Source organism: Odocoileus virginianus, unplaced genomic scaffold (assembly GCF_023699985.2).
Source record: "Odocoileus virginianus isolate 20LAN1187 ecotype Illinois unplaced genomic scaffold, Ovbor_1.2 Unplaced_Contig_20, whole genome shotgun sequence".
Lineage (NCBI taxonomy): Eukaryota > Metazoa > Chordata > Mammalia > Artiodactyla > Cervidae > Odocoileus > Odocoileus virginianus.
In genome coordinates this window covers 114624-138689 of record NW_027224337.1, presented here as the reverse complement: position 1 = coordinate 138689, position 24066 = coordinate 114624, and the positions used below count along the sequence as shown (strand labels likewise).

Sequence of the window (24066 nt, the reverse complement as noted above, 5' to 3'; positions counted from 1 at the left end):
TACACAGCAACACATTACATTAACCTAGGGAAAACTCGGTCATTAAAATGGAAACAGCATTTATGCAGTTTGAAGATGACTTTGGAGAGATCTGGTGCTTAGCATCAGGAATACTAGTATTTTAGAATCTTTTTAGAGGAGATAAGCATTGCTCTTAATAGCAAAAGGAGGTTGTTTCTTGACATAAGGTAATTATATACAATTTGTTTTAGGACACAGAACCTGTTAATCAGATTTCAATGGCCATATACAACGCAACTGGGTACAACATGGGTGCCTTTACCCTTTTGGGCATCCCTGGACTTGAGCAGTACCACATCTGGATCAGCATCCCCTTCTGCCTCATCTACCTTGTGGCCATTGTGGGTAATAGTATCCTTCTCTACCTCATTGCAAAGGAGCACAGTCTTCATGCACCCATGTTCTTTCTCCTTTCCATGCTGGCTATTACTGACCTCATACTGTCTACCACCTGTGTCCCAAAAGCTCTGAGCATCTTCTGGTTTGGTCCTCAGGAAATCAGCTTTTCCGGCTGTCTCACACAATTATTCTTTCTGCACTGCAGCTCTGTTTTGGACTCAGCTATACTGCTGGCCATGGCATTTGACCGCTATGTGGCCATCTGTTCACCCTTGAGATACACCACTATTCTGACCCCCAGGACCATTGTCACAATTGCTGTGGGGATCTCCTTCAGAAGCTTCAGTGTTTTTGTCCCATGTGTTTTCCTTGTAAATCGTCTACCCTTCTGCAGGACACATAACATCCCTCACACATACTGTGAGCACATAGGTGTCGCCCGACTAGCCTGTGCTGACATCTCCATCAATATCTGGTATGGGTTCTGTGTTCCCATCATGACAGTGGTTATAGATGTGATTCTAATTGGTGTCTCCTACATCCTTATCCTCTGTGCTGTATTTCGCCTCCCTTCTCAGGATGCTCGCCAGAAGGCCCTGGGCACCTGTGGTTCCCACGTCTGTGTCATCCTCATGTTCTATATACCAGCATTCTTCTCCATCCTTGCACATCGCTTTGGACACAATGTCCCTCGGACCTTTCACATTGTGTTTGCCAACCTCTATGTCATTATCCCACCTGCTCTCAACCCTCTTGTCTATGGAGTAAAAACTAAGCAGATACGAGAGAAAGTCATTCTTCTGCTCTTTCCTAAGAGGTCCTCTTGATACATGCCTGAAGTCCAGGGTGCAAGGGCAAGTCCCTAGTTCACCTTAAAGACTAATTCTATCACTTTGACCCCAGAGAAGAGACTGATAAAAAAATTTCTTATTAATCAAAAGTGTGATTTTTTTGTTTCTTTATTATTTTCGGCAGAAATCTTCTCTGCCATTCCAGTTACAAAAAACAAATTTTAATTCTAGGAAAGTTTTTTACTTTAGGAATCAAAAATTTTAAATTTCTTTTTTATTTCTCCAATCTGATTATAAAACTTTAAAGGAAAACAATAAGATAATCAGCGTCTTTTTCCTCTATAAAGATGTTTCTAAAGAATCTGATTTTTTTTTTCAGATTTATACATCATAGTAGTTTCTACAACTTCCAGAGCAAAGGACTTCTACCATGATGACTCTGTGAGGTTCTGGATTTTAAGTTTGGATACTTCAGTCCATTTCTGGATGGCATCAAGTATGGGTTCTGGCATGTTCTTGGTGCACAAGTAATGTTTATATAGAAAAAATGGCAAATAATCATGAATGACTAAATTGATAGTGCAGATGTTTATTTTAGATCAAGGGAGAAGGTGATGATGAAACCCAAAACTCATTTTTCACTCAATCTCATGAAAAAACCAAGCGAGTTGGGGTGGGGTACAGCCCTCTAAGTAGGAATATATAGAGGAAGCTAAATCTCCACAGCCAATAAGGTGAAAAAATATTTGCAGATTAAGATGTGGTTTGAAACTTGACCTATCAAAAACATTGCTAGCTCTGAGTCTCTTCTTCATTCTTATATCCCAAAAGAAATGTAGTCTGATGCCAAAAATGTATCTCTGCTTACATTATTCATTGTCTTTTCAATCCAGTATGTTTAAGTTGGTTACAGTAAGTCATTCCATCACTAAATCAGTCAAGGAATAACTATTTCTGGTGTTTGATGGGTGCCAATGGTAGCTGATGTCTGATATCCTCACATATTTACAATGATCTTAAATCCTACTGCTTTTTCTAGACAACCTCTAGATCATCAGTCCAGAGCGAGCATTCCCTCCCCTTACCACAGAGGGTCAAACACTCATCACTCTTCATCTGAATCAAAATATCAAAGCTCTACATGCTTTCTCAAATTTTAGGTTGTGTTCTCACCTCAATGTTACCCCTTCATTCACTCACATGTCACTAGACTTACATTTCTATGTAATTCTCAACATAGAATTTTAGTATGAAAGATACATTCTTTGGACTCAGAGACTCAAGTTTGCATGCTCTTTTTACTGTGGGACACAGGCACATACGTTGTTTGCAAAATTATTTGTAGAATAATAATACTATGAATATAAGTAGCAGAGAAAGTAAAGGGAAAATAAAAAAAAAACAGAGAAAGGTATTTTTTAAAAAATAAAAAAGATAGCTAATACTGTTTCCACATACCATGAATTCCCATTCTCTTATTGCACATGGGTCAAGAATTCAGTTCTAGATTATGTGAGAGTTAAGCATGATTTAGTTGCATAATTCCCAGTGTCTATAAATTAGACTATAATTTATAGTATAAAATAGTCTATAAATAATTCAGTGTCTATAAATTAAAAGATGCTTACTCCTTGGAAGGAAAGTTATGACCGACCTAGACAGCATATTAAAAAGCAGAGACATTACTTTGCCAACAAAAGTCCATCTAGTCAAGGCTATGGTTTTTCCAGTGGTCATGTATGGATGTGAGAGTTGGACTGTGAAGAAAGCTGAGTGCTGAAAGAATTGATGTTTTTGAACTGTGGTGTTGGAGAAGACTCTTGAGAGTCCCTTGGACTGCAAGGAGATCCAACCAGTCCATCCTAAAGGAGATCAGTCCTGGGTGTTCATTGGAAGGACTGATGCTGAAGCTGAAACTCCAATACTTTGGCTGCCTCATGCGAAGAGTTGACTCATTGGAAAGACCCTGATGCTGGGAGGGATTGGGGGCAGGAGGAGAAGGAGACGACAGAGGATGAGATGGCTGGATGGCGTCACCGACTCGATGGGCATGAGTCTGAGTAAACTCCGGGAGCTGGTGATGGACAGGGAGGCCTGGCGTGCTTCGATTCATGGGGTCCCAAAGAGTAGGACACGACTGAGTGACTGAACTGAACTGAGAAGAAGATGCAACTAAAGGGAACTAACTTCCTCTTGGGCCTGAAATTGCTAGATTTTCTATCCTATTTACTTCATCCTAAACATTTTCCGCAGAAATGGCAATCACATTTCTATTTTAGAAAGACTATTATGGCTTCCAGGTCTTCCTAGGTGATGCTAGTGGTAAAGAACATACCCACTGATGCAGGAGAATTAAGAAATGTGGATTCTATCCTTGGGTAAGGAAGATTCCCTGGAGGAGAGCATGGCAACCCACTCCAGTATTTTTGCCTGGAGAATCCCATGGACAGAGGAGCCTGACGGGCTATAGTCCATAGGGTCACACAGAGTCAGACATGACTGAATTGACTTAGCACAGCATGTAATGGTTTCAGAGGAGAGGATGGATTGGTGGGGTGCAATTGAATTTTACATCAATGAGGACTGAATAACAGAAGCAACGAGAGACAGAAGAGTGGTTATTGAAGGAGGAACATGATTCTAAAGGTATTTTGAAGTAGATTCAAAATCAGCAGGGCTGGCAAGTGTATGTGGCAGGAGTTTTACATGAAAGCTCAAGTGTTTGATCAAGATGAATGATTTATGATAACTTGGCCATCCTCATTTTAGATAACAGAAAGAAGAAACCATGTATATTCTATAAATCTATTTACATTTTATGAAAATAACCATTGAAAATTTGTAGCATAAACAAAACATCACTCAAAGATATGCAAGTTCTCTGAAACACACACACAAAACACACACACTCACACACAAGAAATACTGAGAGTGCCTCTGTAGATGGCCTTCCCAGCCATTTTGAAGGCTCCAGGAGATTCTGCTCCATGAGACACTGCTTGTCCAGGAAACTGAGCCTGCAGGGCCTCAGTCCACCTCAACCTTTGGGACCTCAGAACTTCATGAGCTAGACCATGTGGGAAGAGCCTCACTGTGCCTCCCACAGGTCAACAATTGGATTAGTGTCTGCTGTTCCTCAGGGGCCCACCAGCCCCTGGGTCCGCTCTGAAATCCCAGGAAGGGAAGGAAGATTAGCCCCTTAAAGGTGCTGCTTCCGTCCATTCTGATGAAGGAGCTGGGGACTGGTGAGTGTTGGTTTGGGGGCAGGGCAGGTATGATTGGAAAGCCACAGTCATGGCTCAGCCAGATCCTGGGGCAGGCTGACTGACGGACTCACAGAGGACCTGAGAGGAGGGACAGGAAAAGACAAGGTGGGCTCAGTCCAGATTTGCCTATGAGATAGTCCACAGGCTAGGGAGCCAGATCCTAAAGTCTAAGGATTGAAATGAGGAGGGAGAAATAAAACAAAGGGAGCAAGCAGGACTGGAGCTGTCATGCGGACAGTTCAATAGCCAAAACAAAACGGTCTAAGAACTTGGATCCAGAACACTGGACCAGCACTCTGGATTTTGTGGGATTTGACACTTTCTGCCATATCTGTGCATTTGCCTCTATTTGTTGTCATAATGATATTACATACTAGTTGCTATTTATTGAGAGCCTACTATTTTCCTGTCACTGAGGTGAGGACGTTTCTCCTGCAGAAAATCTCTTCAGAAAAATGCTATAAGGAAGCAGACATTTTAAAGAAATCAAATAACGTGTTAACTATAATGAAAAAAGAGTCAGAGGTTAAATGGAAATTCAGGACACTTGACTCTAAAATCAGAGTTCTTAAGCAGTGTCTGTACTGTGACTTTGTGTAGACTTTCCCTATGATTTCATGTGCTTCTAGGTATATGTGCAAAAACCTGTTGTGTGTTTGTTAATTAATTAATTAACCCATTATTTTAGCCATTTATTCATTAAGCTGCACTTTAATGAATACAGTGTGAATATAATAATGATAGGATGGAGAGTGATGAGGGTGCACATGCACAAAGGACCCATGTCAAACAAGAGCTTGTGTGTGTGCAGTGACTTAAACAATACTCATTTATTCAGTAAAACTTAAGTGTTTAATTAAGCTAGAATAAGGAGATAAAGCTATGAATATGAAAATCTTTGCTCTCAAGAAAGAAGGATGATAGGCGAGTAAATGGAATGAATTGTGATACATCCTTCCAAAAGGCTTACGTGCTTGGTTCTCTGGGTGTGAATAAAAGGACTCAGTCTCTCTCTTTTTTTTCCTTTTAATTTAAAAAAAATTATTTATTTAGGGCTGTGCTGGGTCTTCCTTGCTGCATGGACTTTCCATTATACATGATTTTCGGTTATCAGTTCAGTTCAGTTGCTCAGTCGTATCTGACTCTTTGCAACCCCATGGACTGCAGCACACCAGGCCTCCTCTGTCCATCACCAACTCCTGGAGCTTACTCAAACTCATGTCCATTGAGTTGGTGATGCCATCCAACCATCTCATCCTCTGCCATCCCCTTCTCCTTCTGTCTTCAATCTTTCCCAGCATCAGGGTCTTTTCCAGTGAGTCAGTTCTTTGAATCAGGTGGCCAAAGTATTGGAGTTTCAACTTCAGCATCAGTCTTTCCAATGAATATTCAGGACTGATTTCCTTTAGAATATAGTCCCTTGCCATCCAAGAGACGCTCAAGAGTCTTCTCCAACACTACAGTTCAAAAGTGTCAATTCTTGGGTGCTCAGCTTTCTGTATGGTCCAACTATCACATCCATACATGACTACTGGAAAAACCATAGCCTTGACTAGGTCGACCTTTGTTGGCAAAGTAATACCTCTGCTTTTTAATATGCTGTTTAGGCTGTCTACACACAATTTATATCTAAATGAGTTAGTCGCTCAGTCGTGTCCGACCCTTTGAGACTCCATGGTCTATGGACTTCCACACTTCCCTGTCCGTGGAATTCTCTAGGCAAGAATACTGGAAGAGGTTGCCATTCCCTTCTCCAGGCGATCTTTTAGGCCCAACGATTGAACCTGTGTCTCCCGCATTGCACGCAGTTTCTTTACCATCTGAGCCACAAAGGAATATCTAATGGTTCTAATTTCTCTATGAAGTAAAACAAAACATTATCTGTTGAGAAAGAGGAATTTGGGGATGGTGAATGTGCTTAAAAGAGAGTAGGAAAAAATCCAGAGAATTCCCTGGTGTTCCAGTGGTTAGGACTCTCTGCTTTCACTAATAAAGGCCTGGGTTCAATCTCTAAACAAGAAGCTAAGATTCCATATGGTGCAGCCAAAAAAAAGTCATACAGGGAGATCGAGTTGTACAAGATCATATTGTTGGACCATTGGACAGTGTTGAGGATTAAGTTTAAGGCTGATGATTATGAAATTTGGGGAACACAAATATACTTAACTAAAAAGTACTTTTCCATCATGACCTAGAGTACTTACTAAGTTTATTAATCTAGGAATTGCCTTTTGCCATTTACATATCATGGAAGCTTAGTGGAGGGAGGGCAGGAAAATATTTTAAGAAAGTAGTTGAAATGATGACTTGTAGATGTTAAACTACATAAAGAGGGATGCAAAGACACATGGATACTGAAGGAATGATAGTGACAAATTCAGTGCTGTAGAGGCATTGAGGTTCTTAAGGAGCAGATTGGTAACAGGTATCTCACATCACAGGACAGATATAAAACCATATTTGTGATTTATGAGGTTAGTCAATCTGGGGTTATAGTACTTCAAAGATATGGCCCTGGATTTGGGTGGGCTGATGATCAGTAACAAAATAAAGTCATCCAGCATGATGCTGTGCTACTTTGAGGGGAAAATTTTGGGTAGGTAAAGGGCAAGGATGTTAAACTTTTTGCAGATAATAGCCAGATATATATCTTCAAATAATCAAGGGAATTGCAAGGAAGTCTGTGACAGATAATAATAAGAAAATAAAAAAAGTTGGGCAAATGAATAGATTGTTTCTAATAAACATTATTTATGTTAGATGAGTACTAAGAATGGATATCTATAGGCAGTATGACTTACACCTTCACTTAGGAGTGTTCCTCTTAATAGTGCAAAGTATTTCTTGTTTCATTTAATAACATTGAAAGGTAAACTTCACTTTTTATTATTTTCCTTTTATAAGGTTTGTGTTCTTTGTCTATAAAGTTGTCTGATGTTCCCTGGTTTATCCTTTCATTTTACCCTTTCTGGGTTCTTTGCTTTAGATCTTTTTCATTCGAGCAACATATAATCAGATTTTATTTTAAAAGACTTCATTGATACCTATGCTTTTAAGTATAGGAATTCAGAATTCTACATTTACAAAAGTTTTGAATTTATTTATATTATTTTTGGCTGTGCTGGTCTTCGTTGCTTTGTCAACTTTTCTCTAGTTGTGGTAAGCAGAGTCTGCTCTTGTGTTGCGGAGTACCGGGCTCTGGGGCATGCAGGCATCCGTAGTTGCAGCACATGGGCTCAGTAGTTGTGGCTTGTGGACTCTAGAGCACAGGCCTAATAGGTGTGGTGCAGGAGCTTAGTTACTCCAGGGCATGTGAGATCTTCATGGACCAGGGATCGAATCCATGTCTTCTGCATCGGTAGGCAGATTCTTTACCAATGAACCACAAAGGAAGCCCAAGACATCTATATTTTAAATCATAAGTGATGTGCTTAATATTACACTAATTTGCTCTATGCTTCCAGTTTTCTGTTTTCTTTTTGTGCCAAAATTTAAGTCTTTTGCTGTACAGATGTCATGTATATACCATTTTCCATAGACTGTATAGAGCATATTGGTCATATACACAGGAGTCTATGAGAGGACTCCTAGCATTTGAGTCCCAGCTCTGCCATTTCCTCATTGTGTGGCAGTGGCAAGTTACTTAACTTCTCTCTGCTTCAGTTTCTATATCTTTAAAATGTGGATAACACTTTTATCTCTCTCATTGTTAAGGGTATAGAAATGATTTCACGTAAAGAGCTTTAGTTTTGTGTAGTATAATGAAAGTTCTCAAAAAATGTTTACTCTTACTACGGTGGTAGTAGTATTAGTTGCTCAGTTGCATCTGACTCTTTCTGACCCCATGGACTATAGTCTCCCAGGCTCCTCTGTCCATGGAATTCTCCAGGTAAGAATACTGGAGTGGGGTGCCATTTCCTTCTCCAAAGGAAAAGAACTCTTACTATAGAGGTTGCTTATTTGCTTTTTTCTTGGTTCAGAATTTAGAATATATAAATTCTATATTTCTTCCACTAGAAATCATCTCTATCTTTCTCAAAAGCATATTTGAAATAATTGCCTTATGAAATCCTAAGGGTGGGTTGGAGGCTGGCTACATATCTTTCTCATATTATCCTCCATGGTGAGACATCAAACACAGCCTCAGAGCACACTTTGGTCTGCAAATCCCAAGACTTTCTTGAGTCAGGGAAATCATTGCAACTATAATAGGGTTGGTGTGTCAAATTACAGTTCCAGGTTTATGTCTTTCCTTAAACTCTTCTACACCCACTACCTCCTCTCAATTCTTCTCATCTAACAGAGTATGGAAGAAGTCATATGAGGTAGAACGATTGTTGTCTGTGAACTTTAATGTTCTTGGCTCTGCCAGTTACCAAAGATGAGATCTTGGGTACGATAGCTCTCAGAGTCTTAGTTTCTGTTAAAAGAAAATCAGGAGAATAAAAATAATCTCAGAATGTTGTTCTAAATGAGATAATACTTTATGAGACTGGTCTATGGGAGGTGCCTGTAATGATAAATTGCCTCCTTATTTTTCCAATTGAAATGCTTTACTTTTTGGACTTTCCTGGTGGCAAAATAGATAAGAATCCTCCTGCCAATGTGGAGGACATAATGTCCTTTGATCCCTGGTCTTTTTGGACTTTCCTGGTGGCAAAATAGATAAGAATCCTCCTGCCAATGTGGAGGACATAATGTCCTTCTATCCCTGGTCTGGGAAGATTCCACATGCCCTGGAGCAACTAAGCCCATGAGTCACAAATACTGAGCTGGGCTCTAGAGCCCAGGAACCACAACCACTGCACCCAAATGCTGTAGCTACCAAAGCCCATGCACCTTAGAACCCATGCTCCTCAACAAGAGAAGCCACCGCAATGAGAGGTCCATGCACCACAGTTAGGAGTAGCCCCCATTTGCCACAACTAAAGAAAGACCATGAGAAGCAACAAAGACCCAGCACGGCCCAAAAAATAAGTAAATAATTTTTTAATAATGCCTTATTTTTCTACTTTTCTTTTTTCTCAGCTTATAGTTAGATTATTTTTCTCTATACTCATATCTACACAGCAACACATTACATTAACCTAGGGAAAACTCGGTCATTAAAATGGAAACAGCGTTTTATGCAGTTTGAAGATGACTTTGGAGAGATCTGTTGCTTAACATCAGGAGTACTAGTATTTTAGAATCTTTTTAGAGAAGATAAGCATTGCTCTTAATAGCAAAGGGAGGTTGTTTCTTGGCATATGGTAATTATATATAATTTGTTTTAGGACACAGAACCTGTTAATCAGATTTCAATGGCCATATACAACGTAACTGGCTACAACATGGGTGCCTTTACCCTTTTGGGCATCCCTGGACTTGAGCAGTACCACATCTGGATCAGCATCCCCTTCTGCCTCATCTACCTTGTGGCCATTGTGGGTAATAGTATCCTTCTCTACCTCATTGCAAAGGAGCACAGTCTTCATGCACCCATGTTCTTTTTCCTTTCCATGCTGGCTATTACTGACCTCATACTGTCTACCACCTGTGTCCCAAAAGCTCTGAGCATCTTCTGGTTTGGTCCTCAGGAAATCAGTTTTCCCGGCTGTCTCACACAATTATTCTTTCTGCACTACAGCTTTGTTCTGGACTCGGCTATACTGCTGGCCATGGCATTTGACCGCTATGTGGCCATCTGTTCACCCTTGAGATACACCACTATTCTGACCCCCAGGACCATTGTCACAATTGCTGTGGGGATCTCCTTCAGAAGCTTCAGTGTTTTTGTCCCATGTGTTTTCCTTGTAAATCGTCTACCCTTCTGCAGGACACATAACATCCCTCACACATACTGTGAGCACATAGGTGTCGCCCGACTAGCCTGTGCTGACATCTCCATCAATATCTGGTATGGGTTCTGTGTTCCCATCATGACAGTGATTATAGATGTGATTCTAATTGGTGTCTCCTACATCCTTATCCTCTGTGCTGTATTTCGCCTCCCTTCTCAGGATGCTCGCCAGAAGGCCCTGGGCACCTGTGGTTCCCACGTCTGTGTCATCCTCATGTTCTATATACCAGCGTTCTTCTCCATCCTTGCACATCGCTTTGGACACAATGTCCCTCAGACCTTTCACATTGTGTTTGCCAACCTCTATGTTATCATCCCACCTGCCCTCAACCCTCTTGTCTATGGAGTAAAGACCAAGCAGATACGAGAGAAAGTCATTCTTCTGCTCTTTCCTAAGAGGTCCTATTGATACATGCCTGAAGTCTAGGGGGCAGGGGCAAGTCCCTAGTCTACCTTAAAGACTAAATCTGTCACTTTGACCCCAGAGAAGAGACTGATAAAAAAATTTCTTATTAATCAAAAATGTCATTTTTTTGTTTCTTTATTATTTTAGGCAGAAATCTTCTCTGCCATTCCAGTTACAAAAAACAAATTTTAAGTCTAGGAAATTTTTTATTTTAGGATTCAAAAAAATTTATATTCCTATTTATTTCTCCAATCTGATTATAAATTTTAAATGAAAACAATAAAATAATCAGCATCTTTTTTTTCTTCTATAAAGATGTTTCTAAAGAATCTGATTTTTTTTTTTTCAGATTTATATATCATAGTAGTTTCTACAGCTTGCAGAGCAAAGGACTTCTACCATGATGACTCTGTGAGGTTCTGGATTTTAAGTTTGGATACTTCAGTCCATTTCTGGATGGCATCAAGTACGGGTTCTGGCATGTTCTTGGTGCATAAGCAATGTTTATATAGAAAAAATGGCAAATAATCATGAATGACTAAATTGATAGTGCAGATGTTTATTTTAGATCAAGGGAGAAGGTGATGATGAAACCCAAAGCTCATTTTTCACTCAATCTCATGGAAAAATCACGCGAGTCCTCTAAGTAGAAATATACAGAGGAACCTAAATTCCCACAGCCAATAAGATGAAAAAGTATGCATAGATTAAGATGTGGTTTAAAACTTCACCAATTAGAAACACTGCTGGCTCCGAGTCTCTTCTTCATTCTTGTATCCTAAAAGAAATGTAGTCTGATGCCAAAAATATATCTCTGCTTACATTATTTATTTTCTTTTCTAATCCAGTATGCTTAACTTGGTTATAGTGAGTCATTCAGTCACTAAATCAGTCAAGGAATAACTATTTTTGGTGTTTGATGGGTGCCAATGGTAGCTGATGTCTGATATCCTCCCATATTTACTGTGACTTTAAATCCTACTGCTTTTTCTAGACAACCTCAAGATTCATCAGTTCAGAGTGAGCATTCCCTCCCCTTACCACAGAAGGTCAAACTCTCATCACTCTTCTTTTGAATCAATATATCAGAGGTCTACATGGTTTCTCAAATACTAGATTGTGTTCTCACCTTGATGTTACCCCTTCATTCACGTGTCACTAGATTTACATTTCTATGTAATTCTCAACATAGAATTTTAGTATGAAAGATGCATTCTTTGGATTCAGAGACTCAAGTTTGCATGCTCTTTTTACTGTGGAACACAGGCACATATGTTGTTTCCAAAATTATTTGCAGAGTAAAAATACTATGTAGTATAAGTAGCAGAGAAAGTCAAGGGAAAATTAAAAAAAAAAAACAGAAAGATTTTTTTTTAGATATTTTTTAAAAAATAAAAAAAATAGCTATACAGTTTCCACATACCATGAATTCCCATTCTCTTATTGCACATGGGTCAAGAATTCAGTTCTAGGTTATGTGATAGTTAAGTACTATTTAGTTGCATAATTCACAGTGTCTATAAATCAGAAGCCAGTCAAGTGTTCAGAGAAGTAAAACTACTTATTTCTGAAAGGAAGAGCAGAAAGCGGTATCTTCAGAGACCTCTTAGAGAAAAGGCACCAAGTTATGTTATTAATCACATTCTTTTGCAATATGTAATTTCATGGGATTCTTCAGTCCCTTATTCCAGTACAGATCATTAGAACACCTTAACTTACCATTTAATAATAACTAACAATTTAGTGGGGATGTAATATAATGCTAGTCTCTTTAAGCCTGGTTTAGTCCATGTATTCAGAGTACTAAGTGGACATTAGCAATCATTATTCATTCATTCAACAACATTGAGCAAAATGCTTGACACAAAAGTTAATATCTGAAACACTGGGCTAGGTATTGTTTTCATCATATTGAACAAAATCGATATGTCTCCCATTTAGTGGAAATTTTCATCCAATGATGGAAACAAGCCTCGATCACATAAACACCCAAATGAACATGTAATTTCAGATTGCATTAGGTTTTAAAACAGACAGAAACTAACCCAAATGTTAAAAGCAGTGCCTTTGGAGAAAGACTATCAAAGGAAAGCAGCTTCAAACTAGGCTTTTCGGAAGGCCCTACCTGAAAGAAATAAAATTTTCTCTAAGAACAATGAGAATCACGAGGTTAGGCAAGCAGGGGAAGGTGGATGGCATGATTTAAGCAGAGGAGGTGAAATATCTGTACACTGAGAACTATAAAATGTTGATAAAAGTAATGAAGACACAAACACCAGTTTCCCTATCATCCAAAAGTAGAGCATTTCTATAAAACTTTGCATAAGCCAAAATGGCTTAAAGCAAAAATTACCTTAAGACACATTTTGCCAACAGGCAAACTTTTATGCAAATTTTATGCAAATTTATACAACTCATTTGCATAAAATAAGTTGAGATACAGCATAGATGCTCACTGAAACAGTTCAAAGTTATGATGACTTGATGCTGAAATACTGAGAGTAATTCCTGGGAAAGGAGATTGGTAGTACCACTCTTGACACTCTGGGTGTGCACTGCTCTACAATATCTGGTTGCAAAACAAATGTTGAACATGACTTTTGCTTTTCACTTTTTTTTTCACAATACAATAATTCTCTTCAGATTTCTTTCCGTTAAGAAAACAGTTACTAAAGTAAGTCTTTTGCAAAAGTAAAGGGGTGTGAAGCAAACTTTCAAAAAGTGAGGAATACCTGTAAATGGAAAGATATCACATGTTCTTGCATGGGGAGAATGAATATTGTTAAAGTTTTCATACAACCCAGAGCCATCTGCAGATTCAGTACAATCTTTATCAAGAGTCTAATGGCATTTTTCAGAAAGATATGAAGAATGATCATAAAATTTGTTTAAAACCACAAAAGACCTGAAGAGCCAAAGCAATCTAAAGAAGAAAGAATAAAGCTGGAGGTAACACAATTCCTGATTTCAAACTATAAAGCAATAGTAATCAAAACTGCACAGTGATTATAGAATGGTACAAAACAGACATGGATCAATTGACCAGATAAGAAAGCCAAGAAATAAGTCCTTGCATATATGGTCCACAAGGGCACCAACAGAGAAAGGATGTTGCTATTATTGTTTAGTGGCTAAGTCATGTCCAACTCTTAGACCCCATGGACTATAGCCTGCTGGGCTCCTCTGTCCATGGGATTTTCCAGGCAAGAATACTGGAGTGGGTTGCCACTTCCTCCTCCAGAGGATCTTCCCGACCCAGGGATTGAATCTGCCTCTCCTGTGTCTCCTGCATTAACTGGCATATTCTTTACAGCTGTGCCACCAGGGAAAAGATAGTCTATTTAATAAATGGTATTGGAAAAACAATATCCACAAGCAAAATGATAAAACTGGATTCTGATCTTACATCATTCACAAAATTGAACTCAAAATAGATTGTTTTAAACATATGAGCATAAATTATAAAATTCCTAGTAGCAAATATAGGGAAAAAGCACTTGTACATTGATCCTGACAATGATTTTTTGAATGATAGCCAAAGCACAGGTAAAATCAGCAAAAATAAATGAGATTACCACACATACAATGAAAAATTGTTCAGCCACAAGAAAGAAGAAAATTTTATTGTTTGTGATCTACATAGATGAAAGGTATCATGCCTAGTGAAATTAGTCATATAGAAAAAAAGAAAAATACTGTGTGGTTTCACATATTTGTGAAATAATTTTTTTTTTCTTTAAGTTGAACACATAGAAACAGAGAGTACAATGGAGATTGGGGGGCATGGGGAGATGTTGATCAAAGGGTACAAAGTTTCAGCTATAAACATGGATATAAATAAGCTCTGGAGACCTAATGTGCAGTATCATGACTGTAGCTAATATACTGCATTGTATACTTGAATTCTGCTAAGGGAGTAGGCTGTAAATACTTTCACCACATACACACACACACACATACACACACACAAATATGTAACATTATGGATGTGTTAATTAACTTAAATTTTGGTAAATATTTTATAATGTATATTATATCAAGCTACCATGCTGTACACTTCAAATATATACAATATGTTTTTGGCCACATGGCACAGCTTGCTGGATTTTAGTTTTCAAACCAGACTGAACCTGGGCCATGGCAGTGAAAGCCCAGAGTCCTAACCAGTGGACCACTAAGTACTTCCCTAAATATGTACAATTTTATTTGTCAACTATACCTAAATAAAAGTGGGAAAAAAGAAAAGTAGACATTTAATGGATGAATAAACTTGCTTATTATTTTTATGTCATACATAAAATATATGCCTGTTTTTTGGGGAAAAAAAAAAAGGATTAGTATATATAAAGACACAGTTGAAAAAAGGCTCAGTGCTTTAAAGGAACTGGAAACTGATGGGGGTGGGGTGGGTATAGGTAGAGGGAATAACAAAAAGTGAGACTGCAGAACATAGAAAAATCCAGATCATTTCAGAAGTTTGTTTAATATTCTAATAAAAATGTAAAGATATAGAAATTTTAAGTAAGGTGGTAACAAAGCCCCAAATTGTATTATAAAACACTATATATAAATCTTTTGTTTTAATGATGGGGTTTGTGATAGTTTTGAGGGAGGAATGGAGGGGGAAGTCACTGGATAAAACAGCCACTCATTCTCATGCACTATAACCCTGTATATGGGCATCGTTTGTGACCAAAGAAAAACCTACCCACTTTAGTAGCCTGATGAAAAAGCACAACCAATGTCAACTAGAAACGACCCAATAGAATACCTGTCTCTATGGGGAGGAAGGCGGGAGGGGGGATCGGGATGGGGAACATATGTAAATCCATGACTGATTCATGTCAATGTATGGCAAAAACCACTACAATTTTGTAAAGCAATTAGCCTCCTACTAATAAAAATAAATAAAATTAAAAAAAAAAAAGAATACCTGTCTCTGAGGCTGAGTCCTTGTGAAATAAGTCGGATTCACAGAGTTATTTTGCTGTACAAAATAGCTAAGTGGGAGTCCAAGTAATTGATAGGAGCCAAAATTAACAAGTAAAAAATAATAAAACAGGATAAGGAAACTTCCATTTTCATTTAATTGCTTAATTTCTTAATCATTTTAAAAAAGAGTAACACAATTTCAAGTTAAAGAAATTGTTAATGGATGACAGTAATTGAATTTTGGAGACTTTCCTTTTAAAATAGTTGATTTGTACTCCTGTATGTAGCAGGACCAGCTATCTATTAAGGCAGGTCTCCTAGATCATGCTAACAGAACCATAAGATTTGTATGTAAAATAATAGTTGGTGTGTTGCTGTTATTTAAGTTGGGATGAAGGATGGGATGTAATTCAAAATTTTAGGGTATGAATTATAAATAAGGAGGGCAGGGACAACAGAGTATATTTCTATTTTAATTCAGTAGAAATCAATAACTGATTCAGTAGAAAACTCTTTTTATTACATCAGGTTATGGAAACATTAAGTTGTAAGTTCTACATAGCCATTTGTAAGGACAAAGTGTTCATATAAAACTCACTTAATCTACCTATAATCAGTTCTTTTGCACCTAATGAATAGCCAGAAATGACAGATGTCTTCATAAAGGGACTGATAACACCAAAGGTAAGATTTGGAATTTTCTGTGACTTAAATGTGCGTACTTTTCTTATATGAATTCTGGTTCAAGAAAATTCGACTTACAGTACCTCAGAGAAAACTCTGGTAGGCATTTGACCAATGTTTTCAATAGTCTTTCAATGTTATATATATAAAAAATAGCCATTTAAAATGGAATTATTTGTACTCAGTGTCCAACCAGAAGGAAACCTGCGTAGGGATGAGATGAAAACAAAAATATGAGCAATTTTAAAGCTCACTTTCAGAGTTATTGCTGAGTATCTTTGTAAACTTAAGACAGAAAGACTAGATTTACCAAACTCAGGAAAATTGACCTGGCCCTTAGAGTTGTAGGAGAAATACCTCTTAGTTCTAAATCGAGATCTGAGCCCCCAGAATGCCTGAGAGTATCAACAGGCAGATCTAAGGAAGACAGAGGGAGGTTAGAAAGTTCATGTAAGTAGAGAGGTGTGACACTTGCAGAGCTTAGGAACATTGAAAGGAATAGGTTGGGGGTGTTGTGAATGCAGTCTGGGACACAATAGTTTTGAATCTAAAGTGGGATATTTAGCCAAAGATGTTCCAAATAGGATGCCCTCTTTGATACGCAAAAACCATGCTTATGTTGTCCTCATGTCGGAGTTCCAACCAACTTTCCTATTTTCCAGTTTTTATGCTCTCATTTACATATATATGGGTCCTCCAGGGGAAAATAAAAGGCTCAAAAATTCATTGTAGAGTTTAGGAATGCAGATCCTGGGGCCTCATTATGAAAAGCAGTGGTAGATTACCTGAAGTGAGCCATCTCATCCTTCCAACAGTTCCACTGTGTGTCCACCACTGTGCTAAGCATTTTCACAGGCACTGTTCCACTTTTTTGTCCTAATTTGTGAATCCTTATATAATCTTGAGATCTTTGGATCTTGGATTTCCTCGCCAGGATCTTAGAGGCTATGCATGCTCAGTTGGGGACTCTTTGTGTCCCCATGGACTGTATGTAGCCTGGTGAGCCCCTCTATTCATGGGATTTCCTAGGCAACAGTACTGGAGTGGGTTGCCATTTCCTTCTCCAGGGGCTCTTTCCAACCCAGGAATCGAACCTGGGTCTCCTGCATTGGCATTGGCAGGCATATTCTTTATCACTGAGCCACCAAGGAAGCCATAATCTTGAGAAGTAGGGACTATACTAGATGCTAATTTCCTGTTCAAAGTCATTTATAAGGTAAGGGCATGACCTTGAAACTTGGGTGATCTGATAGATAGGTGGGCACACATGGCAACATACCTATAGGCACAGAGCTCACATGCAAATGTAAAAACAAAAAACATACCCTGAGGCAGTGTTAGCTCACAGACCCAGGCAGGGTTAATATAGTCTTCTTTATACTCTTCCCTTGAGAGTGAGCAGAGAAGGTGTTAGAGTCCCTCAGGCCCTAACTTTTTACCTCTTCCCTTCATTGGACAGTGACCAGGGAAAAATAAATAAATAAATAAGGAGATCAACCTGTCTACCAGTCCTTTCCTTCCTCCTTCACTTATTTCTTTGGCTGATGTGTCTGGTCCTCTTGCAGATTTTCTGTGTGTCTATCACCATAATATTTCTTCTCTCCATTTGACCCAATAACCAAACTTGGTGAGTGTTGGTTATTTAAAGGGGGTTAGTTGGAATCAGGAGAAAAAGAGAGAGTGAATGAAAAGTTCAGGATTCCATTTTCTAGGAGTCACAGACAGAGGACTACAACTTTCTTTCCCGAGCAACTCAGATTTTTAAGCTGAGCTTATGGTCTCCTGTACTCGGATGTATGCTCCAAATGATTAGAACAGGTAAACATCTGGGTTAAGAATGGCCATGGTAAGTGCTGTTCAGGCAACTTCTGTTAGATTTGTGGCCAGGACCCACAGCCCTAACTTGAGGAGTAGTTGTAAGTGTTTGGATACTCTTGTTAGCTTTCATGCCTCTATTTCTGTTTTCTTCTTCACTGTGTGATCTGATTGTTGTGGATCATCCAGATGATATAAAATATAATCCAATAAAAAAGCAAATCTTATTGTGTGCTTACTATGTGTCAGACATTGGACTAAGGAGTGGTTTGAGGGGCATGTCTTGTTTTGTCCTAAAAGTAACAAAGAATTAGAGATATTAGGCCCTTTTCAAAAATGAGGAATTCAAGGATCATATAGTTCAACTAAATTTGCCCAAGTTCACAGAGCTAGAAAATTATGGAATTGAGATTAAATCCTTCTGGTTCTACTGCTACTCTGTGCCAATATGCTACTGAAATAATATGGGTACATGTATGTGTGTGTGTATCTATCATAATCACATTTAATAAAATCAATACTGATTATATCTTCTAATACCTAGTTTGTGTTTAAATTTCACCAATTATATGTTATCTTCTATTTCTGGTTTATTTAAATAGAATTCAATCAAAAACTGCATTTGCTTGTGCATTCTCTTAAATTCATTTTACTTTAGAAAAGTATTTTCCTCCTCTAAGTACCCCACCCTTTTAATGGCATTGACATTTTGAGAAGACCAGGTTGTTTGGTAGAATGTCCCACATTGTAGATTTGTCTAAGCTGTGAAATGACAAGCCTCAGAACTAACTTTGTGTGCCCATGTGTGTGTCTGTAAATGTTTCTGCATGACTGTAGAAACATCTGTTGTGTTTGAGTGCATGAAAATATAAAAACTAGAGAAGACCTTTCCTCACACATGTCTGAAGAAAAGATGATTTCAGACCAGCTGGAAGAGCTGTGATTGATTCAGAGTATATGGTTTTCAGGTGCTGGTTGGTGCCATGTATTGTTTGAGATGTGAGCAGCACAGAAGAGGGATTTTCAACACAAAGGCTGCATAACGTAATTAAATCTCTATTGTTGCCAATAGGTGAGTTCTAGACTTCCAGTGGATAAGAGAACTGAATGAAGGTGGTGATAGAGAATGCAAACACTTAGCATTTAAGGGGTTGGTCTGTGGGCCAATGTCTGAACTCTGCACTGTGTTCCCAGAACCCAGAACATATGAATTCCGGAGACACTAGAGGAGAGTTTGAGTTTCTGTAAGAAATGTGATTTTGCTTATAGATAAGGGAAGGTCAGAAAGAACAGAGCACCTGATTTTTCTTTGGAGCAGAAGAGTGAAGACACTAAGTGCTGGCTTGGGAGATGGAAGGGATGGTGAACTGGGCCTAAGAATACAGTAAAAAGTTCCTGTAGGGATAAAGCTGAGCATGAGTTTTGACCTTGTCAGGTTAGGAGTCTGTGGCATGTGGCCATCACAAGCTTCCCCTCAGTGCTGATCCTGGGAGTCCCTGGTCTTGCTGTGTGGTTAGTTATCTCTAGAATAGAAATCATTTGCTATGTAGGTGCATTGCTGGATCAGGAATGTTGAAGAACCTAGTCTTATTTCTGTTCATAATGTTCATTAATAATAATTTGAACAGCTGAGTCACAAACATCTTTGTCCTGTAAACAGTGAGAGTCTACAACTGCCCCATCACCTTCACTGCTCTCCTCTCCTGGCCTCAAGGGAACAGCTCATCTTTATTCACGCCTGGGAAGTGCATCAGTTTTTATACTGTCTTTAAAGATTACAATCCATTTACAATTATTACAAAATATTGGCTATATGGGGACTTCCCTGTCAGTCTAGTGACTAAGACTTCACCTTCCAATGCAGGGAGTGCAGGTTCAATGTAAGATTCCATATACCCCTCAGCGAAAAAACCAAAACATAAAACAGAAGCAGTAGTGTAACAAACTAAAGACGTTAAAAATGGTCCACATAAGAAAAATTATTGGCTATTTTCCCCAGGTTGTATAATATATCCTTGTAACCTGTTATACCCAATAGCTTATACCTCCCACTCGCCGACCATTACATTGCTCCTTCCTCTACTTCTCCACAATGGTAACCATTGGCTTATCCTCTATATATGTGAGCCTGCTTCTTTTATTCTTATATTTACAGCTTTGTTGTATTTTTTAGACTCCACATGTAAGTGATATCATACAATATTTGTCTTTCTCTGTCTGACTTATTTCACTTAGCACAATGCCTTCCAAGTCCATCCGTATTGCTGCAAATAGCAAAATTTCGAGGAACTAGTCTTTAAAAGATTTATTCCCAGAGTAAAGATTTTGGTAATTTACAAAGAAAATCGCAATGATACAATTCAATCAAGCAGTATTTTTTATATTACGTGTTTATTTGTTATAGGTGTTTTATATAGGTGTTTGTTATAGGCGTGTATGGTGTGTGCATATGAGTGTATATGTGTAATAATGTGTGGATATGTGTATGTTTGTGTGAGAGAGAGAGGGGAAGAGGGATTTCAGGTTTGCGTAAGATTATGTGTAGGTAAATACATGATGGTAAAATGTATGAGAGAATGTGAGTATAGATCAAGGCATGCTTGAGAATTTAAGTACTAATAAGTATGTGTGTATCTAAAAGACTGTATGTCCTGGAGTCGACATGTCTATCAAATAGAATGTGCATTTACAAAGAAATAATTCTTTTGGACAGAAATCTTGATCAAAATTGTTATTAAGCCCAAAGCTTTAGAGTAGTATAAAGCTGTAGAATTTACTGAGTTCTGGAAAACAGTATTTTTGGAGGAACAAGAATCCATGAGCTCAAGTGTACGGGATTTTAAAATTTAAATTTAAGTTACACCTGTTTTTCAGCATAGTATAAGAACTCAGGCAGTGTTGGCTAAACTGAATTAGGTTTTTGAATGAAAAAAAGTGATGTGGACTTCACAAATTGAAGAAGCACAGTCACCATGAAGCTTGAAGAGTGAATGATTGCCTGGGACAGTGACAGAAGAAGTTGATAGTAACCAATGATGTCTATGAATGCGTGCTAAGTCGCTTCAGTCGTGTCTGACTCTGGGTGACCCTATGGACTGTAGCTCACCAAGCTCCTCTGTCCATGGGATTCTCCAGGCAAGAATACTGGAGTGAATTGCCATGCCCTCTTCCAGAGGATCTTCCTGCCTCAGGGTTCAAACCCTCATCTCTTAAGTTGCTTGCGTTGGCAGATGGGTTCTTTACCACTAGCGCCCCCTGTGGATCCCTTGATGATATCCATAAAGTCATGATAATTATAATCCATCAACCCATGGAAAAATATGCCCTGTAAATTGGTAGTTTGTAATAGAGTTACACTGCATAATCAAAAGAATGATTGATGCCAATATGAAAAACTGCCTGGAAAAGCTGTATAAATCATGAAAGATGGTCAAAGTAAATAAGATAGTCTCTTTAGGTAAAGTAACTGTATGTTCCAATATATATCACACAGTGTGACTTTATGCATGTTACCTGCCAACTACCTAACAATCTTTCTTCACTACAAAGTTATCTCACTTTGAATTATAATTATACAGTTAAATTATACACTTTGAATTATAATTGAGAGGGAAATGGCAACCTACTCCAGTATTCTTGCCTGGAGAATCCCAGGGACAGAGGAGCCTGATGGGCTGCCATCTATGGGGTCACATAGGGTCAGACACGAATGAAACGACTTAGCAGCAGCAGCAGTGAGTTGTTGGAAGTGAGAGTGACTCAAGCGAGCCTAACATTTATCCCCCTCTGTCCTCAGGACCTGGGACTTGTGCCATCCTGGTCTGCTATGGTCCTTTTCAACCTGAGCAGTGACAACCCAGGACCCTTCATTCTGGTGGGGATCCCAGGCCTGGAGCACGCCCATGTGTGGATTGGGATTCCCTTCTGTATCGTCTATATGGTAGCCATTGTGGGAAACTGCATCCTTCTCTACCTAATCTTGGTGGAGCGCAGCCTTCACAAACCCATGTTCTTCTTTCTCTCCATGCTGGCCATGACTGACCTCACCTTGTCCACAGCCGGTGTTCCTAAAACACTCAGTATCTTTTGGCTTGGGGCTCAAGAAATCACATTCCCAGGGTGCCTCACACAAATGTTCTTCCTCCACTACAGCTTTGTTCTGGATTCAGCCATCCTGATGGCCATGGCATTTGACCGCTATGTGGCCATCTGTTCTCCCTTGAGATACAACATTATCTTGACCCCCAAGACCATCATCAAGATTGTGGTGGGAATCTCCTTTCGTAGTTTCTGCATCATGCTTCCAGTTGTATTCTTGCTTACACGCCTACCTTTCTGTAGGACACGCATCATACCACACACATACTGTGAGCACATAGGTGTTGCCCGGCTCGCCTGTGCGGACATCTCCATCAACATCTGGTATGGCTTTTGTGGTCCCATCATGACAGTTATCTCAGATATGATCCTCATTGCTGTTTCTTACACACTTATCCTCTATGCTGTCTTCCGCCTCCCCTCCCAAGAAGCCCGCCAGAAGGCCCTGGGCACCTGTGGTTCCCATGTCTGTGTGATCCTCATGTTTTATACACCTGCTGTTTTCTCCGCCCTTGCCCACCGCTTTGGACACAGTGTCTCCCACACTTTCCACATCATGTTTGCCAACCTCTACATTGTTATCCCACCTGCCCTCAACCCCATTATTTATGGTGTGAAGACCAAGCAGATCAGAGAGAAGGTCACCGTTTTGTTTTCTACCAAGAGGACATAATCATGTTCCAATGAACAATGGAAAAGCTAGGAGAAGTTTATAGCATATATTAATGTCATAAGAAGTTTAAAAAAGCAAATGCTATTTAAAGCAAGAACAGTCTACAAGTGAGTTTGCATATTAAGAAAATGGCATGATCTACAGGAAAGAGGTGTTTCTATATTTACTGATGACAAATCAAAATGTTAAATGCATTGCCTTTGGAGAGAGACTGTTAGAGGAAAGTAGATTCAAATAAGGTTTTAAGGAAAGCCCTCCTTGAACAAAATTGCATATTCCCTAAAAAAAAGTGAAAATCATGAGATGTCATTCAAGTCGGGATGAAGGATGGCATAAATCAGGCAGAGGAGGCAAAAGACCTGTACACTGAAAACTTTAAGACATTGATAAAAGAAATGAAAAAGCCACAAATACAGGTTTTCCTATTATCCAAAAGGAGAACATTCTTTGTTTTTTTTAATTGGAGGATAAGTGCTTTACAATGCTGTGGTAGTCTTTGCCATACCTCAATGAGGATCCGTTATAATTATATATATTCCTTCCCTCTTCAGCCTCCCTTCCCCACCCCATCTCACCCCTCTAGGTCATCACAGAGCACCAAGCTGGGCTCCCTGTATTATACAGCAGCTTCCTGCTAGTTATGTATTTTGCATGATAGTGTGTATATTTCAATGTTGCTTTCTCAACTTGTCCTACCCTTTCCTTCCCCGGCTGTGTCCAGCATTCCATTCTCTACCACTGTGTCTCCATTTCTTCTCTGTTAATATGTTCATCAGTACATTTTTCTAGATTCCATATATAAGTGCTAATATGTAATATTTGTTTTTTCTCTTTCTGACTTATTTCACTCTGGTAACAGGCTCTAGGTTAATCCACCTCACAACAACTGACTCAAGTTCATTCCTTTTATGACTGAGTACTATTCCACTGTGTCTATGTACCATAGCTTCTTTATCCATTCATCTGTTGATGGACATGTAGGTGGCTTCCATGCCCTGGCTATTGTAAATAGTGCTGCAATGAATATTGGGGTACACAGTGTCTTTTTGAATTGTGGTTTTCTCAGGATATATGCCCAGTAGTGGGATTGCTGGGTCATATGGTAGTTTTATTCTAGTTTGTTAAGGAATCTCCATACTGTTCTCCATAGTAGCTGTACCAATTTACATTCCCACCAACAGTGCAAAAGCATTTCCTTT

The 24066-nt window shown here is 38.9% G+C and overlaps 3 protein-coding genes across 3 annotated transcripts; all 3 read left to right on the top strand.

The window, feature by feature from the left end:
* The first annotated feature begins 239 nt into the window (after positions 1-239).
* LOC110138036 (olfactory receptor 52H1-like) lies at positions 240-1187 on the top strand. The gene has a single exon (XM_020894769.2). It carries the CDS (start codon positions 240-242, stop codon positions 1185-1187), a length of 948 nt encoding a protein of 315 aa, XP_020750428.2.
* Positions 1188-9720: 8533 nt separating this feature from the next.
* On the top strand, positions 9721-10668 carry LOC139034038 (olfactory receptor 52H1-like). The gene has a single exon (XM_070464181.1). The coding sequence runs from the start codon at positions 9721-9723 to the stop codon at positions 10666-10668; it is 948 nt and encodes a 315-aa protein (XP_070320282.1).
* An 11254-nt stretch (positions 10669-21922) lies between these two features.
* Positions 21923-22867, top strand: LOC110138039 (olfactory receptor 52H1-like). Its single transcript, XM_020894773.2, has one exon. It carries the CDS (start codon positions 21923-21925, stop codon positions 22865-22867), a length of 945 nt encoding a protein of 314 aa, XP_020750432.2.
* The last annotated feature ends 1199 nt before the right edge of the window (positions 22868-24066 follow it).

Coding starts and splice junctions, on each gene's coding strand:
- LOC110138036 (XM_020894769.2), top strand. CDS start 240: ATGGCCATATACAACGCAACTGGGTACAACATGGGTGCCTTTACCCTT.
- LOC139034038 (XM_070464181.1), top strand. CDS start 9,721: ATGGCCATATACAACGTAACTGGCTACAACATGGGTGCCTTTACCCTT.
- LOC110138039 (XM_020894773.2), top strand. CDS start 21,923: ATGGTCCTTTTCAACCTGAGCAGTGACAACCCAGGACCCTTCATTCTG.